Genomic DNA, 19,604 nt, shown 5'->3' on the forward strand with positions numbered 1-19,604 from the left:
GCACACAGAATCTCATAGTCAGTTGTCTATAAGTTTTTTCCATATAGTGTATAAATCAAAGAAATAATATTGCCATTAAACTAGTTTGCTGAGAAACCACACATTTGTAAGTAGAATAATTAATGAATTAATTAATTAATTAATTAATATCATACTATTCTTAATCCAGATTGACTGTATTGGCATATATTTTAAACTCAACTACTGTGAATAATTGTGAAAAACTGTGAAAAAATGTGTTTTTGTATATATTTTATAAAGAATATGTATAGACATTTATATATTTATGCCTGAGCAATTTTTTTATATTTTAATCCTTGTACTAAAACTACTTGGTTAAAGCTGTTATTAATGTTAGTGTTTGTAGTTGTAATATTGTAAAATAATCAGAAACAGACCCGCAGCAGCAGCCATGTGCTCATCAACACTGAGCAGCAGCTCCCACGCTGCTGGCTGAATGTCTCCATACATATCCTCTGTTAAGATAGGAGCTGCTTTTATAAGCAGGGAAAGAGGTGCTGGAGAGAGACTCATTACCTGCAAATGCAAAACATGAGACATTTTTGTGCACATGTAAAATAATCTGTTGCTCTATGAATAATCTAAGACAATGGATCTCCTAGAGTATTCACTCTAGAGTATTCACATAAATTGTGAATCTGAATTGTAAATAAATCTAAACAGTGACGCATGTTTTATAAATTTCTCTTTGCCACTATTGAGTCACTGATACACATTAGTGTTAATGTGGAATGCCAGATAAAGAGAGAGGACTGTTAACTCAAAAACACGATCGAATCCTTGAGGCAGCACCTGCGTGCGAATGTATTTCAGCATCCCTGTGTCTTTCTTCCCCTCCGCGTTACTGTCAGTAGGACGTCTCTTCATAGACGGAGTCCGCAGACATGACTTATCCGAACACTGAAAGAGAGTTGTTAAATTTAGGCTATTTTTGCTCATGAAGACCTCTAGGTCTACATGCCAAAAAAATCTTGCAGCATCAACTTTTAATTTATAAGCTGGTAATAAACAAATGTGGGTAAAACTCTAATTGTTGGATAAAGACATTTGCATTGATTGTATAATAAGAAACAGGGGTTTTGATGATTTTTGTAGGGCTCAATATTGTGGGTTTTACTGCTGTCCTGTGACTATTATTAATGGGGTTCAAAGTGAATAAGGCAACAAGCTGTAGCTATGTATTCAGTTGTGTTCACTTTACTCAACCAGCACATTTAGATTATACATTTTGTCTGTGTTTAGACAATAAAACATAGCTATAAGCTCAGTTTGTTTTATGGTTCTGGTAAATAGTGGTACAAATTCACATCAGTGTGTGTAGTACTAAATACAATTTATACCTCTTTGCTCTTCTTGGCACGATTGCTAAAGGTAGTGCTGGAGCTGTTCTCTTTCAGACTATCGACAGTCTCTCCATAAAGAAGCTTGATGGCACGGACAAGGCGAGTGCAGGAACGGCTGTGGCGTTGGTAGCAGCGAGGGTGACAAAAGTCCACATGGGTGCAGATAAAACTCTGCTGGTTGCACAGAAGGATCATGATCTGGAAAGCGAGAACATGTTTATAAGCACTCGGACACACTCAAATACACATGTATTAGGGTGTGTGAACTTACATGTAGCCATGACATGTTGCGGTGGTAATCGTCCACGCCACTAGTGCTTCCAGGACCTTCGGGTTCAATGCTGGGTTCACTAGCACTCCAGGGGCTCCCTGAAAATACAGATACAGGTTTATGACTGCTGCAAATCAAGATATGTAATGCTTGTTAAAGTGTTTTTACCTCATTAATCAAACAAACAAACAAATAAATACATCTCAAGGAGTCTTTTGCCTTCATAATTAGAAATCAAAGACTCTTTACTAAAGACCACAAAACAAGCCCAAACAACAGTTGAATTGAAAAGCATGACAAATTTTCTTATTCAAAATGTCTAATTTCAGCTAATATCTCTCAAACTTTTTTAAGTGTTGAAGTAAAATCACAATAAAGACGTAAAAAACATTTCCAGGGAATTTAAAATGCACAGAACTGTAAAGACTAACATGCTGAATAGGGCCTCTATACTAATGGGTGAGCTGACATTGTTAGCTGATATAACACCCTCTATATCATATTTCTTTACACGTTCTTTACACATTTTACATTTTACATATTATCTGAAGCATAAAGATTCAAACAAATTTGCATTAAATATTAACTGAAAACATGACAATGGCAACTATGCGATTCTGTATCTAGGCAGACATATCAAAGAACATTTCTCACCAATATCAGTGACCGTGTCTCTGCTCTGAGACAACAAACGATCAGACTCAGCATCGTTCTCAGACTCCGAGTCCTGCCTAGACATCTTGGTGCTCTTCAGACTGCCAGCTCTGCGAATGGAAGACAGAGAGCCACCTTTCTTCACCTTGAAACTCCGTGCCCCTTTTATTTGCAGTAGCCGAGAACCTCCAATGCGGATCTTCCTGATGGGAGCTGATGAGTACAGCTGAGAATCAAATGTATGCCAATGAACGAGCATTTCAGAGTCATCTACACAAAAACAAATCATACCCAGTGGTTCCTGAAATGATTTCTTCTCATCGCATGTGGTGTCTGACTTCAGAGTGTGACTACTGCTGTTCAGGGAATCATGCCCGTCCTCATCGTCTAATATTCCGGCAAAGCTGATCTTCCTTTCGTAGCGATGGCGGCCCAATTCTGGGTCCAGACGCATTCGGCAACTATCTAAATCCTGTAATATTAGGACAGTCTGTGAACATTTGTGAACATATGATGCTACCCTATGGTCTATAGCTGAAAGTATGTGGATGACCAATCACTCCTATATGTGCTCCTATATGTCCTATATGTGCAGTATATTATAAAAACCTCCACTCTTCTGGGAAGGGTTTCCACTTTATTTTGGCTGTATGGATTTTCCCATTTCACCACAAGAACATAAATGTGGATTACCTTGATAGAATAGAATACCTTGATGATGTTGCAATCATACCAAATCATCCCAAAGGTGTTCATTGGGGTTGAGTCTAGAGCTCTGGGCCAGTTCTTCCAATCCTTTCACTGTTTTCTTAGACCTTTTCATAATGTGGGCCTCTTAGTTCCACTGAAGAGAAATCCCAATGCTAGAGCATTTAAAGAAAATTGTGCATATTCTAGCCAATTTTGTACTTTAGAGAAGGCCCACATATGGTATGATGGTCAGATTTCCACAAACCTTTTGCTAATATACGGTTTTTCAACAAAGACTGACAAGTCCAACCCCATTCTGAGGTAGGTAAAAATACCAGTAAACTCTATAGTTACAGTATATTTAATCAGTTATAACTAAAGAACAAATGCAGATTCTGACCACTAGGGGCTCTGTGCGTGGACGTGGAAGGCAGGGAAAAGTCTCTCTCAGGAAGGTCGTGATTTCTAAAAGCAGCTGACAAGCGGACATCTTAAGGGCAAAGGGACAACTGCATTTCGTAGGGTTTACAGTACCTGTGAAAATTAGAAATACACAATTCAGTCTCTATTAAATTGAGAGACACAGAAATACCAGACAAGATCGGTAACGTGATCATTCTATGGAATGAGCTAGAGCTTTATTTCTATTGTCTCTCCTACTGTCATCCAGGAAATCTTCCTCTTCATCTTCCTTCCTTGCCCTTCTTTTGCTCTCCTCATCATAAATAAAGCCCAGGATGTTAGCAGGACTCTCGCTGTCCGAGTGACACAGCTCGCTCAGACGGGTGCCAATTGCCTTTTGGAGAATACAGGATACAACATATTTTATGTCATTAACTTTTTTTTACTGACCTTAGACAGGTTTTGGTAATAAATGTTGGGTAAATTATTGAAAAAAAGTACACTGCAAGCACCACTGCATAAATGAATATAGTATAAAAAAAAATTTATATTAAAGATTTAAAATTAAAATCTTCAATGCAAAACACATGTATACACCACGTTCTTTAATCAAATATAGAAATTAACACAGAAAAATTGCTTTTAAACAATAATCATTTGTTTTACTGATACACGAAGTCTCAAATCAAGCACCAAAATCCGCCATAATGCGCACATCCAGCAATTAAAACCGTCCGTGTGGAAACAGAAAATTCAGTTTGTTGTCCTGATGATTTACGCAATTTAAAACACCATCATTACTTTAAAACAAAGAGTATTTTTACGAGCTGCCCTGTCATCTGAAAATGTAAACAGGCTTGTCTGTTTGAGCAACTGGCTTAGTGCAAAGATAGAGAAGTAATGGGAACCTGTTTTTTTCTTTTCTTTTTTATATTTAAAAAAATATGAAGTTCTTCTAAACATCTATGAACTTTCAAACATATCTAGTCTTCATAAATAATTCCCCATTACAATGTTAACACAGACTCACATCACCCCACTGGTAAAAATACTTTGCTGCGTTCCACTGCAGCTTGTTGTTTCTCTTATTCCCAGCGATAGGTGAGCGTCCTCGTGAAAGCCCTCGCTTGGTGATGTTGACGTGGTGACCTTTCATCCATTCTGGCCAGTTGCCACGGTTACAGCGGTGCACAAAGCGAGCACACTCCAAAAACAAGGAGGCCCTCGCCACCACTGGAGCTTCCTGATGGGAACAAAGGAACAAAACAAATAAACAGATTGCTTCTGCCATGCTGAAACCAGACAAATTCAATTAAACAGTAATTTAATAATTCAGGAAGATAACTTAGTTACATTATGTTTGAGAACACAGATGCTCCAGATCAAATGATTGCTTATGGAAGAACTGCTTATGAAAAAAGGAAATGGCAATTGTATGCAGTACTGTGCAAATGTTTAAGGCACTTGTGAAAATGCTTTAAAAATAGAAGTTATTTTGATCAAGTAACAAAATGGAAAAAACTTAAATCAAGTTTACAATGGTTTAGCTGTTGGTTTATTACTAGCACAACCTGGGTCCTATTCCTATCCAGATTCAATATCTTTTTTTTAATTAAGGGGATTTTATAATCAATAAATGAATATACAGATTATAGAACTTATATTTTGTTGCTAAGATGTATTAAAGTTAATAACATTAGTTGATACATCAAAAAGTAACATTAACATTAACAATTAACATTATAGTGATCTTGCATGGTAATGATTTAAGATGATCTGGGAGAATTATTGGAACAGACCAGGTCCAGGGCAGCAGCCAGGATAGAAGCATCTGGTATGGTGCCTGGCTCACAGCAATTCAGGAGGAACTGGAACCTCTTCATGCCCTGTCTGATGGCGCCAAGATTCACTATGTTTTTATTCTTCATTGCCTCCTGGTTCGAAGCCAAACGTTCTGGGAATCCATGGCATCCTGGTGGAGATAAATCCACAACTGAGGTTGGTCTGTTGGTAATTTGTGTTTATTTTCTATATTTTATGTTATTATTATAATTCATTTCAATTAAAAAAGATTCATTTAAACAATGTGATGTTATCATGTACACATCCAGTACTTCACATTGAGGCACCTCTTAGGGAGAGCTGGTAGTTCTGGGAGTCAATATTAGGCCATGGAGAGCCAGGACAAAAAAGACAAGACTCACTGTCTTTGGGTAACCAGACAGCTTTCCACCGAGATGCACAAACAAAAACAAACACGCACACAGAGTTGACATGGAAGATGGTAGAGAACAGTGAGTGCACCAGAAGCACATGACAGGACACAGACTGGCACAAACACAGAGGGAGTGGTGGACGTATAAAGGGGCGTGAGGGGGGAAAACCCCAGGGTTCTACCATCTTTCTCCTCTGTGTGGTGAAGCTTGGATGGGTTCCGTCGACCAGACCGCCATTTACCGAGCCTCTTGAAGAAGTTCTCCTCCTCCTCCCGGCCATACTCTGTAGCACTTCCTTCTGACAGCTTGACGGCGCTGGTGAATTTCACCTGGCAAGACAATGTGGTAAGGCTCAAGGTTAATGTTTTGTTTTCCGAGAATACGACCTCTTATTGTAATAGCATATACAGAGAATCAGAAACTGATGGACAACATACTAAATATTCTTCCAAACAGAAAAAGGAGAAGTACAGAAATAAAATGCTAATTACAAATCAAATAATATTATTATACCCTTTGATGCACACCATATAGTGATCTTTGACCTTATGTGCCCATAGCACAGCAATCGTGTGGATTGTGAGATATATAATTTACTGTACCTGGGAAAGTGATGGCACCCGGATGCCCAATGAGAAAGAAGCAAGCTGGTGGATGCACTGTGATGCTTCAAACATTGTTTACCTTGAGTCCTGCCATTCATGTGGATATTACTTTTGACTTATTAATTAAGTAGCACCTAGCAGGATAATTCTCCTATTGGAAAAAAGCTGTTCAGGAATGGTTTGTAAAAGAGGACCATATGTACCAAGATTTGCCTTGGCCTTCCAAGTTTCCCAGGTGTCAATCCAATCAACTATCTGTGTGAGGACTAAAGGATCTCCTGCTAACATCCTGGTACCAGATACCACAGAACAAAAGTATTTGAGGCTTTCATGCCATGGCAAGTCAGCGCTCTTGTGCTGGCACAAGTTTCTGGTTAAGCAGCTGAAAAAAGTACTTAGATTTCCTTTAGCAAAAATTATTTTTTTGTTTTTTTAGAGGAATACGAAACACAGTCCCATGTGAAAATATTCAACAAGGCCAATCCTTTTGTTTTCCTAAACAATGAAGACTTGTTTGTCACATCAATTGTGTCAGTAAATGAAATATATTAAATACAGTGACCTGATGCTGTTATTCTCTCTAAGGAAGGTTTGCTTTAAAAAAAGAAAAAATATATTAAATGCACATAACAGCTCATCAAAATGTCTGACCTTGGAGCTCTGCCTGATAAAGGAAAGTCTATCCACAGAGCTGATGTCCAGAAGGTCCTCTACACCATCAGCTAGGCCAGACAAGGACGAACGCTTCAGCCAGTTTCCTGCACACATGGTCACATGTTGTGAACAACAGAAAACAATAGCTGTCCTAACTAAAACAGACCACCTGACTTCTTAAACATAGTTATTGTAAACATTTTATCATAATTTATCTTCTATATGTTTGCTAAAGTACTACCTATGAAAGCAGTCTAGGCAGTGTTTTGGTTAGAAGATAATTACTTCAGTGGAAGCAAAAGCACTTTCATACCTGAGTAATGAGCAAATGAGCAATATGGAAATGGCAACTGGGTTGATGTGCAGGAAGGATACCACAGAAACACACATACACAAATGGCGTTGACAAAAAAAACTATAAAGCATGTTTTACACACGTAAAGCTTAATGCATACACAGGGCTTACAAACATTCAAAGTACATCACAAAGATTGGATATAATCTTTATTTATAGGTCTGTAAAGATCACCAAATATACACACACATACACACATACGTAGGACGGAGAGAGTGAATGGAAGGCGTACTGTCCTACGGCATGCTGGCGACAAAGAAGAACACAAAAAGACAGATGAGGATGGTTTTAAACCTCCAGTAAACCAAAGGAGCATAAGACATGTGCTTATAATTCATTATTATTTTAGAATAAAATTTTAAACATGCAAGAAAAAGTTAAAAAGAGGTTACAAGCCTGGATTGCCATATGTAGTCTCAAAAATGTGCACATGGCTTAATTAAGATTATGTAATGAAACATGATATGGCACCATCATATCACACAGAAATAAACAATACCATCAAAATGTTCACCTAGAAGGCTAGAAGGCAAAATGTCATTAGGGAATTATGATGTCGGCTTGACAGAGCCCACAAAACACACTGAATGGATTAGCAGTGTTTTGTTTGTCATTGACTTAAAAAATGTGAACAAAATTTGAATGTGTAAAGGTTAAAAGGCTAATATATATAATGTAAAATTATTTAAATACATCCAAAATATTTATGATAACCAGTTGAATGCTAGGACATGGGTATGTGGTTGCTAACCTAGGTGATGGCTAGGATGTTATTTGGTGGTTGCTAGCATATTCAAGAAGAGTGTTGCTAGTTTGTAACCATGCTACCCAGTTGGTTGCTAGGGTGCTGCTTAGTGGTTACTATTCTGTGCAAATTAGTTGGTAAGTTGTTTCCTATTTTTCCTGTTGGTTGCGGCATTTAGCAGACTAGTCACTGCAGTGGCTTTTATGGAGTTCATATGGTTGCTATAGTGTTTCTAGGATTTAATGTGATCTGCCATTTGGTTGGGTTGTAGCTCATTGATTGGTTAGGAAACGACACCTAATTTTGACCTAATATTATGTTCATAAGAGTTTTCTGTAAAATCCCTCACTGTTGCTAGGTTCTTTCTAAATCCCCCATTTCTTGCTGTTTGGTTTACATGCCATCGCAAATAAAAAGAAAAATCGTCTATGATAAGGTGCCAACTGTAATTCTCATATATTTCCCAAAAACATAAGACCCCCATTCCCATATGAGATCTATGCCTCTGTCAAATTTCATGGTCCTTCATCAAAAATGGTACACATTTTCCAACAGAAGAAAAAGAAAAGGAAGATAAATAGAATGCTGGATCTTTCAAGCCAACATAATTATAGATAAGCAAGACCCAACCCAAGTCCAGAAAATGTACAATGAAATATCATTTTATATTACACACAAGTCACAGACAGTCAGTGAGTTCTAAGGTCAATAATGAGGGGAACTGAATGTCACTGACACACTACACACACACACACACACACACACCTATGGGAAGTTTAAGCTTCTTGCGCAGCGAGATGCGTCGGGAGCGAGAGCGTGAGCGACGGTCTGTAGTGGTGCCTGAGTGGGCAGTCGTGCACTCCGATGTGTCCTGTTCTGACTGGCTGCTGGTGTCACTGGCAGCACTCTGAGACTTGAACATTTTCCTCCAGAAGTCCTTCCTTCCTAACAGAGCTCCAGGAATCTGTTCCTCACTGACAAACATGCACATTACAACAGATGTTAGTCAGGTTAAGCAAAATGGCTCTTTAAGGGTACTTGGGAAGAGACGAATAATAAAATGTAAAGAATTAAAAAGCAAAATAGTGACTATTTTTCCTTATAAAAAAAAAAAACACAGAAAAACAGAAAAACAAAGTACAGACAAAATCTTCAAGCAAAGAAACCGGTTTTGGTTGTCAAGCACATTTGTGTTACAACAATTGTAAAAGGTGCTGTGCTACATGTTAAGAAAAATGAATGCCTATTCCTCTCTTACTTTTTGTAATTTGTCTGAACCTGATATTATATTGCTGTGTGTTAAATTAATTTAAGTGTCTCTTTTACTACATTCGTGTAATGTAGTAACCTTTTTTGTCCAGTTGCCCTGGTCTCCTCTTTGTCCTCAGTTTTCTTTGTAGCATTGAGTTTTTCTGCACTGTCCAATAGGGCGCTTAGTGCCACGCGACGGAAAACGTTGCCATGCGATTCTTTGATAAACTGAACCAGCTGTCGAATGTCACAGTACAGACCCTGTTGTTTTGTTTTTTTGTTAGTTGTGTACATAAGAAAGAAAGAGAGGGAAAAAAGACTCATAAACATACATGATAGTGTACAGAGCATTCACACAATATATACTACTTAAGAATTTATCATCTACAATTCATAATTGTTCACCAGATTTTCTGGACTGTGCAGCTCGTGGGTAGTGGATGCACATCTGGTTATGAGGGATTTGAACATGCAGCCCACGACCACGGCCTCCATGTTCTGAGCGAGAGATTTATCCCCTCCAGTAGCAAAATTGTTTCCAAAGCCAGCCTTGTCTGAAAGCATACAGAAGTGATTTTAGATGCTGCACACAATGCTGGAAGACAAGATGGAGCAACTGAATTGAGGGTCAGGCATGAGTGAGAGAACAAGGGCAAGCAAGAAGCCATCAGCACATACAAGATGTAGAAAAAAAATTATAAAGCACATATGCAAGGCAAAGGGACCGAAGGATTCTACACATGCAAATGTCTGTGGCCTGATAACAGTCTTTGACCTAACAATCAGGTTATGCTCCCATAATCAGAGCATTACCTTTTTTTTTTGTTCTGATTCCGAAAAAGAAGTAATTTAAGACATGAGAAAGATCTCATTTATTTAGTGGTTGCTACTCTGATGTATTCACTATCTGGATGGCAAGAATGTCACCTTAGACACAGGGAGGGGTGCAGGAATGGGAGTAATGTCTAGTTTGTTTGGGTTTTTTTGGCAGCAAATTTACATATTGTGTATCTACCGAAGTTTCGCTTATTCGCCCTCCTGGACCTCTCACCTGCACTGCCGTATTCTGCAAGAGAAGAGATGTGGGGCAACATTGGTGTCAGGCCAGCACAGACATGTAGTTTTCAGGAAAAAACTAACCCACCCAAAAGATGGGATTCAATCTCTCTTTCTCTCTCTCTGTCTCTGTCTCTCTCTCTCTCTCACACACACACATACACACACACACACACACACAAACACACAGACACACCAAAACCTCATACTCCTAGGGACCTTTAGGGTTTCATTATCATTCCACTCATATGTTCACTAACTTGCCAACTTTTTTATAGTACTGTAATTTAATTAGAATTTAGTTCACATCATTAAATAAAAATGCACAATCTATCATTTAATAATCGAATATTGGCAAGTCTGCTGAAAGGATGAGTGACTGAGTAATGGAGGAAAAAATATTTACACATACTGGGGTTTTATGGGAAGAGGGTACATCTGAGGGCAGAAAAGGAGAACACAATTCACACTACAGCCTAAACTGCCCTTAGAGTCCCTACCATTCCCTAAAACACAGTTTGAAGGGAGGCGAAAGACAGAGGAGAGATGGAAATGTGGAGAAAAATGAATGGAAAAAGACAAACAGACATGATCAATTAATTCTAAAGCAATATTATTGCTCCCTACATAGTATTTTCGAAAAAAAGGAACATATATTTTGAATTCATTTTGCATATGTCCGTGTATAGGCAATGTACGAAAATATCTTTACAAAAAGTCGACCACTTTTATATATATATATATATATATATATATATATATATATATATATATATATATATATATATATTAATATATGAGTTTTTGAATAGGACAGAAGATACTTTCCTAAATTGCCCAACATCACAGATTGTGATTTACTATTTGGTTTGATTTGGACTTCCTTGATTGGTAATAAAACAATCAAAGCTGTAATACTCATTTGTGTACACCCTTTCTTTACTCTAATTGTGTAAACTGTGTGTCACAATACAGTGCCTTGCAAAAATGTGGGAAAGGGTTTCGTGGTTAGACAAGCAATAAACAGAGCTTTTTTGCACAACATTCAAAACAGTACATGTGGCACAAACCTAACACTGTCCATTCATCAATCAGTGAAATATGGTCTTTGCAGCATCATGTGTGTGTTGTGGGGGATGCTTTTGTTAAAATTAAAGAATGTAGGAGGGATACTGCAAGTGAACCTGCTTCACTTTACCAATAAACTAAAGCTTTGGAGAAATCTCACCTTTCAGCAAGGAAAAAAATCCCACGCATAAGTGGCTAGAGAAACAAAAAGCTGACTGCTCTACAGTAACCAGATCACAAAGCCCAGGTTTCAATCAAGTTAAGAACCTGTGGCACTGTTTGAAAATTTAGGTTAATAACTGTCATAAAACAAACCTGAAAAAACCTTGAGCAAATCTGCCACAAAGAATAGAAGATCACTCCCAAACAACATGCAAAGCTAGTTAAAGCGTACCCCGACAGACTCAAAGCTGCTATTCAGCAAAATGTGGTTCTTACAAGTAATAGTCTGAGGGGGTTTCTGCTGACTAATAAAAATTATTTAACATTTGCTTTAAGAGCATACAGTGTTGTCAAAAGTTTAAAAACACCTTATTTTCTTTTTAGCATTTTTGAGAACTTGCATGTTCAAACTACATAAAAGGCAAAAACACACAACGATTGGACAGTGAATGACTGGAAAAGAATTCTGTGGACAGTCCAAATTTGACATTTTTGGCCCTAAGAGAAGAACTTTTCGAAGACGGGGAACAGGAGAGAAGATTTTATCAGACTTTCTGGAGGAAGCTCAATGGTTTGGGGTTGTTTTAAAGAAGGGAATGTTGGTGACTTATTGTAGGTGAAAAGAATAGTGAATCAACATTGCTTTCATTCCATAAATGCGATTCTGCCTGGACTGTGGCTAATTCGGATAAACTTCACCAACAAGACAATGACCTGAAACATACGTCCAACCTCTGTAAGAGTTAATTAGAGAGCAAAGAGTCGTATCATGGACTGGCCTGAACAAAAATTACCAAATAATTTTTAAGGAGGGTTGAATACTTTTGGAAGGCACTGTTTGTGAAAAAAAAGGTCTAGCATAAATGTACAGTCAACCCCAGATAATTTGCGGTTCGGAACTCGCGGCTCGAAAAATTAGCAGGTTCTCATTTGAAACCTAATTTGTTGTGGATTATCTGAAAAAAATCCCAGAAATTTCCCAGCAGGACCGAATATTCAGGAACGTTACAAATTTCATAATTTTTCAAAACACATTATTGTATTAAAGTGACATAATGTCTAGATGAATTCACTAAGGTACCATTGGGGCAAAATTCACGGATTTTCGGAACTCACGGGGGGTCTTAACCGTACAGGAACACTTTATTATAACTGAAGAGGGCATACTATTAAAGAGAGGACATTGTAAGGTGTATATTAGATTATAAACACATACATTAAAAGTCTATTACAGTTCCAGATTGTAACACTACAGATTGAGGAAATGAGGGGCTATTTATCCAGAGTGCAGTATACTTCCTAAACCCTTAGACTAATAATATTAATTTCTATCTATCTATCTATCTTTTTTTTTTTTTTTTTAAAGCTACAATGTTTAGAGATCATGTCAAACTACAAAACATTGTATGCTGAATAAACAGACCGAAACACACTAGCAAAAACACAGAAAGCCTGGAGAGACACACAGAAATGCAGTAAAGTAGGGACAGATTCCATGTGTCATGATCTTGCCTGATCATATGTGGCATTATGGTGGTGTCTTTATTTGGGAAATATATCTGAGTATATCATATGCCACATAAATATTGAAATGCTTATAGAATGGAGGATATTATGATTTTCTCTAACTGGGTTTAAAAGCTACAGTAATAATTAATATTAACATACATTTCTTTTCAATATCAGCTTTTTATATGTTACTGAGTAAAAACTTACAGCTGGTTTTGAGCTAGTGTGAAATATATTGACTGTAGAAATTTCCTCTTACTGTCAGTGATGGGCTCCATACAGAAGCCAAGAAGGGCATGCAGAAAGTCCACTATGTTGTTGAGAGAATCCTTGTTGACGTACTCTTTCATGGTCTGCCGGAACTGCACTTTATCTAGTTTGTACAGACTGGTCATGCAGTTCTGAGCCTACACAGGGGAAGTCAGACAGTGTGAACAGACATCTTACTACTACACATGATCTTAAGGTGCTAGATACTAAAGTAAAATATCACAAGTTCTGGATACACCAGTCGTTTTTTATTCATGCTTCATGACTGTAAGTAAAAACATCCTGTCAAATTGTGTGTTCCTCTGTATGTGTATTCCGACACTTCTATAAATACAAAAGGTACAAAAAGTATATCGTATAGATCAAATGCTGAACCTATATAAATTTCATTATATTTACATCCTGATAAGTGTTTTTTTTTTATTTGCCAATTCCCAGCCACCTCTACCTTTCACAGATCACGTGAAAAATACCTACTGAGGAGACTCTGAGGAAAGCACTAAGCACCCTATTCCAAATACAATGAGATCAGAGGTGGCCAGGATTGATGAGTGTCTATGTGATTGACAAGGAAGAAAGAAATTTCATACATCCCACACAAAGAGCACTTCCAAATGTTCTCTTGGACTCCCTGCCATGGCTGGCTGTGGCATTGCTAGGGTTTTAACTGTAGGTGTTCATGTATATATAATTTTAGCAGTCTTTTGGAATAAATAGATTTGTATAAATGCTGTTTGTTGTGCAAAGCTAGACATTTAGACCTAAAATACAATACGCAATGGGTTCAACAATCATTTATAAAATGTTTAAGTCTATAATTTATTAATTATTTAAACTGCTGAAGATTTTTTCGGCAATGTTTCCAATAATATGTTTAGAGTAAACAGAAGTACTACAGTTGACTGAAATTTATGCTGCTTGAAATTTGCAAAGTGTACAGTTTTTTTTAAACTAGCCTCTACAAGACCATGGATTATAATTACAAAGACACTGACCTGCATACGCAGACGATCTCCAGAAAGCCCGCGATGGCCTTCACCACAACCATAGGCACACCCAAGAGACTTCACAATTTTAATAAGCATAGTCAAAGCTAATTTGTGGGTGCTAATGGAGTCCTCGTCCTGAAAATATGATATGATATACAGTATGATGGTACGGTACATGTTCTATACTATCACATTATACGGTCCTAGTTCATTTTTATTTAACTTAAGCAGAGAAATGCTATGAAATTGCTTTGTAAATGTACACAATAATTTAATGGGCATAATAATCATACTTAAACATAAAATCATAAAAAAACAAAAATACTAGAAAAAATACATTTCAGCCACATACCTTATTGCCTTTGTTGATTTTAATATCATTTTTACTTCCGCTTCCACTCTCTCCTCCTCCACCTCCTCCTCCTCCTCCACCATCACCTCCTCCATCACCATCTCCACTCCCTCCACTGGGAACAGCCCCTGTGCCTCCAGCCACACCCCCATGAGCACCACCTACACTTTGACTGGCTCCTTCCTTAGAAAGATCTGCCTCCTTTACCTTGTCCTCTTGTTTGGCAACTTTCTTGGACAAACTGGGCACAACACCCAGTTGAAGAAGGCACTCGATAATGTTGAGGGCCACATCGCATATCCGTGAGCTAATGTCATGAGTGAGAACTGCATACACAGCCCTGAGCACAGCCTAAATGAGATTAAAAAAAGAAAACAATGGTTATAAACTTCTGAAACATTGCATATACATACTTACATTTGTCCAATTTTGGCTAAAGCTTACAGTCATGGGGAAAGAAATTAAACGTCCGTCATGTATATGTTTTGAATGATCAGGGCCTAAATAACAATTATGTGATACTAACCGACTTCTATAAACGAACAAAATTGCAGGTGTGTCAAATAATTCCACAATCATAATTATCAAGCAGGTCCTACTAATAAAATGCACAGGATTGGTAAATCATCAAGAAGTTTGACTACCTCTATGAAAACAGAACCTTTGGCATTTGGGTGTTCTAGTGCCACATTACGCCAAAAAGAAATGAAATCAGCCAAACCCCAGAAAAGCAACTGCTGCTGATTATCAATCTGAAGAGGGTTATAAGGCCATGTCCAAACAATATAAAATTCACTATTCTACAGTGAAAGGTGTTTTTTTGTTTTACAAATAGATTGCAGTTTCTAGTAGAGTGTGTCCCAGCATATTCAGTTCAAGGTCACACTGATTAATGCTCAGAGATATAAAGAGAACTACATCATGTGATTTACAGGTCTCAGTAAACACACTATTCTTTAGACTGAATAGACCAAGGTTGAAATGTGTAGATGTTTGGTTATCATATACATTGTGTCACAGTGCAAACCAGGCAAAGTATATCACTATAAACATCTTATACCACTGTCAAGCCTGGTGGTAGAGGGGTGATGATTTGGGATTTACTGAAAATGACTAAAGAGTTAATGAGGAACACAGTTTTATACCAGATCTTAGATACGTATTTTCTTTTCCCATGACTGTACATCCTAAATATTTTTTGTAACAATTAAAAAAATAAAAACCAAGCTTATGAATCTTGCTCAAGGGTTCAAAAGTGGCAGCTTGGTGGTGCTGGGGTTTGAACTCACAACCTTGCCTAATGCCATTACACCACTGTGCCACCAATATATCTTTATTTACTTTCATCAGTTTAGCTAAAATAAAATGTTCTTATCCTCAGGTTAGTACTTAGCAATAGTTGTGTTATTCCCATGAGCATTTGTTTTATTTCAAGAACAACAAGACAATTAAATACACAAAAAGCAAACTTCTGTTTTGATTTGTCTTCTTACAGAAAGATCCAGCATGCCATTCTTCAGGATAAAATTGTTGGTTCCCTCAATGCTGTCTCGTTCTTCCAGACATGAGTAGTTGATACAAGAGTCAGTGAGGCTGCGTGGAAGGTTGGAGCAAGCCAATGGCTCACAGGGTATCTCGGGGATCGGGTTGGGATTACAGAGCTTCTTTATGTGTTCCGTGAAGAAATCGGTGTAGCCCACATTAAAGGAGGCGACTGTCGTGTTAAAAGTAGCCATGGTGATAGTAGAGATCTGAGAACGCACTGGGAGATGAGAGAGGCAGAACAGTAAGGATACAAAGGGTGAGTTTTATAACGGTGCATGCTGTTATAGGAAATACTCATTGACGAAGTGGTACAATGGTCTTACCCCCCCATAAAGTTGAGTATTTTTCAAATAACAGAACATTACACTGTGTTTTATTCTTCTTAATAACATAAAAAAAAAACAGGGCTTTTTAGCTGTTTATAGCTTAGTTATAGTTTTGATGTTGTAGAATGTCCATGAAACAAGGTAATTCCTGTTACTACAGCTGCTATAAACTGTTTCCTTAATCAGGGCTCTTTTTTTCTCTCGATTGTAGTTAATGTTCCAAAATATTACATTCATGTTGTCATGTCAATGCAGAGACATCTCAAGTTACAACTTTACCACCAATTGAGATTAATTAAAAAATGCGAAATAATTTATATGTTGGTATAAAATAACAACAATGCGAAACTCCATATAAACTGCTGTACGTCAAGTATTGCCTACACGTTGTGGCTCTCAGTTCTTCAGCACTTTCTTCCATGTTGTCAAGTATTTGTTTGCATCTTCATGTGCATTTTGCTTCGGTTCATATCGAGTCATCATTTTGCTCCCCATTGTGTCATGATTACTTTCACCTGTTTTCAGTTTGCCCCTTGATTAGTCTTTGTATTTAAGCTCTCATGTTTCTTTCTTTGCTCTGCGTCACATATGTCAATACCAAGCCTTATGTTTTTTTATTTATTGCATTTATGGTTCTACTACGCTTATGGATCCTGGTTTATGTCTTGTCTATTGACCGAGAAACTCTGTTTGCAATCTTCTGGCTTTTGAACTTCTCCTAATTCTGATTGTGATGCAAGTTATGGATATACTTTCTTGTGTCTTGGATCTTAACCTGCAACATTCTCCATCTCTGCCACCTGACACTGTGTAATGGGAGGATGGATGCCTTACCACCCTCTTTGATGGTGTTTTCACTGTGGCTGTTGGAATGGTCAGGCAGGTTGTGGTGGGAATGAGAGTGTTTTACTCCGAGACTGTCCACGTCCCCTGTCATATCTGTGCTGCCACGACGAGTCAGCTTTCCTGCCAGATGACAAATCAGTGTACAAATTTAACATAGTCCATCGTGTAATATTATGTAATAGAAGCTTATATTACAGGTCATTATTATAATTAAAAGTAGAAATATCACAGAATGGCACTGGGGCTTACTTTTATGGCTGTTAAGCCAAAGCAAGAATAATAAAAGTAGGCTACATTTCTGTTAAAACAATGGACAACCTATATGCTGTCATGTTCATGGTTTTAAAAAAAGTCAGGCATTAGAACTTGATTACCATTTGCCCCAAATTACCAGCATTGATCAAAAAGAAAATGTATAATCCTTGATTTTACACTTCAGACAGTATTTAACAATAATTTTTGCATTACATCAGTAACTCAAATGACACCAACGTAATGTTAAATTCTTTTCAACTTTATTAATATTTTATTAATTTTCCATTGTCTAAGTGGGTCAAAAGATATCCCAATATATCAGTAGAATACGTCAAATATGATATGCACTATATTGCCAAAAGTAATGGGTCACCTGATCAGTAAGTACAGTATATTATTTTTGAGCATTGCATTCCACATTTAGTCTCAATGTGCTCTCATTTTAGTTTTACCCATGATACTGGTGGGCCAGCCACCTCGCTCCAAGGGGCGCCGCTCATCACCCAATCCAGAGAAACTCCCGAATGAGAAGGTGCTACGTGTAGGTGACACGTCCAGGTGGTCCTCGTGCATGAGGAAAGGCACCCCCATACGCCGTTGTCTCTTCTTTCCTGTATGATGGAATGGAATAGAGCCCTTTCTCTCCCTGTCCTCCCTGCGGTTCTTAAACTAAAAATAAAAAAATCCTTAACATGCTGGTAAGGTACAATGGCTTCTTCAGCATTTGCGTTCTCAACTTATGAATGTCTTAAGGTCCTGAAAGCAACCAACCTTTTTGAAAATGTTCATGCTTATGTCTGTAGAGAGGTCCGGGATGGCTTGTCTTCTGAGGTTGGTAATAGATATTTTGGAGAAGGTCTCTGAGCTCAGTGACCTCCCCTCCTCATTACACTTCAAGGTCATGTCCTTAAAGCAGAGCGAGTAGAACCACAACATGTATCAATTTCTTCATTAGCTAATTGTTGCAAGAAAACATCTGTGGTGCTCTTGTTAAACAAATTCACTTCTTTCCTAAAATGAGGCCTGGTTTTCATTCAAGTTCAACTAAGAGATGAAACCAATAACACAGAATTTATTTTACACATTGATAAAGCATTTAAAGTGCCGACTACAATCACAATGGACAACCTTGTGTTCAAAAAACGTTTATCAAATATTTTCTGCTGATAAGACACAACAGAGAGAAGGATTTTCACCATTTCCACCTTAAAACTATTTAATTTCATCAGATCTTTCACATTTTTTTTGCTGATAAACATCCAGCTTCAGGTTGTATGAAATTTATTAAGGTGTGGACTGATTTGGACTCTCCATCTATGTGAAAAGATGTGCAGAGCTGAAATACCTGCTGGAAGTCAGAGAAGACTATTTGTAATATTTTAAAGGTTATTATTAATTTTTTTTTTTTTATAAATAATTAATTATTTGAAAATGTGTTATATTTCATAGCATGCATGCAAATGTATAATTTATATTTAATGGCTAACATGTAAAATATATGTAAGATTTTCATATAAGACTTACCTGTGTTTTATGTGTGTTGACTAGTGAAGGAGTTGCAGCCACCATGGAGCTGCTCCGAGGTCGAGGCAGGGGTGCTGTGGGGGGTTCTGGTGGACGCTCAGGCTTCTCTTGCAGAATCTGTCTGAGACGCTGTAGATAGAAGATAAGTGCCCAGTGCATGCCCTCCTCTGTCCAGTGAGGCTGAAGCAAGCAACGTAGCACAGCCACATCAAAGTAGGTGGCATAGCGTGCTCGCTGGCACACAGAGATAGCATCGGGTGCTGACAACCTATTAGGAAGAGCATTTATCAAAGGTCATATATAGTCACTGGTCTGTGAAAAGTATTTTTTTCCCCAAGTATACTGATTTCCTGATCCCCATTGAGTCGCTGTAGTGAGATCCTAGAGAACTGCTCTAAAACACTGTAGACTGGATAAATGATGTAAAAAAGGAATCATTCCATACTGAAAATGAAAAGATGGATGCTAGAACTTTTTTTTTTTAATTGGTGTTCC

General features: G+C 37.7%; 1 protein-coding gene across 13 annotated transcripts in view; it reads right to left on the minus strand.

Annotated features, from left to right (window-relative positions):
• The window catches only part of LOC124385302 (protein unc-80 homolog), a 54,790-nt gene that overhangs the window by 24,672 nt on the left and 10,514 nt on the right, over positions 1-19,604 (minus strand). For 6 of the 13 annotated variants that reach the window (XM_046848604.1, XM_046848641.1, XM_046848621.1 and 3 more), the window contains exons 8-32: positions 19,110-19,377; positions 18,357-18,491; positions 18,038-18,254; positions 17,319-17,450; positions 16,107-16,375; positions 14,614-14,964; positions 14,268-14,396; positions 13,262-13,409; positions 10,223-10,273; positions 9,613-9,761; positions 9,305-9,468; positions 8,722-8,930; positions 7,413-7,457; positions 6,854-6,960; positions 5,779-5,926; positions 5,181-5,353; positions 4,412-4,624; positions 3,640-3,775; positions 3,380-3,513; positions 2,581-2,761; positions 2,290-2,502; positions 1,636-1,733; positions 1,362-1,562; positions 814-921; positions 399-537 (exon numbers count right to left, since the gene is read on the minus strand). In XM_046848604.1, the coding sequence (XP_046704560.1) occupies positions 399-537; positions 814-921; positions 1,362-1,562; positions 1,636-1,733; positions 2,290-2,502; positions 2,581-2,761; positions 3,380-3,513; positions 3,640-3,775; positions 4,412-4,624; positions 5,181-5,353; positions 5,779-5,926; positions 6,854-6,960; positions 7,413-7,457; positions 8,722-8,930; positions 9,305-9,468; positions 9,613-9,761; positions 10,223-10,273; positions 13,262-13,409; positions 14,268-14,396; positions 14,614-14,964; positions 16,107-16,375; positions 17,319-17,450; positions 18,038-18,254; positions 18,357-18,491; positions 19,110-19,377 (4,118 nt within the window). The remainder of the gene's footprint in view (positions 1-398; positions 538-813; positions 922-1,361; positions 1,563-1,635; positions 1,734-2,289; positions 2,503-2,580; positions 2,762-3,379; positions 3,514-3,639; positions 3,776-4,411; positions 4,625-5,180; positions 5,354-5,778; positions 5,927-6,853; positions 6,961-7,412; positions 7,458-8,721; positions 8,931-9,304; positions 9,469-9,612; positions 9,762-10,222; positions 10,274-13,261; positions 13,410-14,267; positions 14,397-14,613; positions 14,965-16,106; positions 16,376-17,318; positions 17,451-18,037; positions 18,255-18,356; positions 18,492-19,109; positions 19,378-19,604) is intronic. The other 7 variants (XM_046848650.1, XM_046848594.1, XM_046848583.1 and 4 more) reach the window with 5 other exon arrangements.

This window comes from Silurus meridionalis, chromosome 1 (assembly GCF_014805685.1).
Source record: "Silurus meridionalis isolate SWU-2019-XX chromosome 1, ASM1480568v1, whole genome shotgun sequence".
Classification (NCBI taxonomy): Eukaryota; Metazoa; Chordata; class Actinopteri; order Siluriformes; family Siluridae; genus Silurus; species Silurus meridionalis.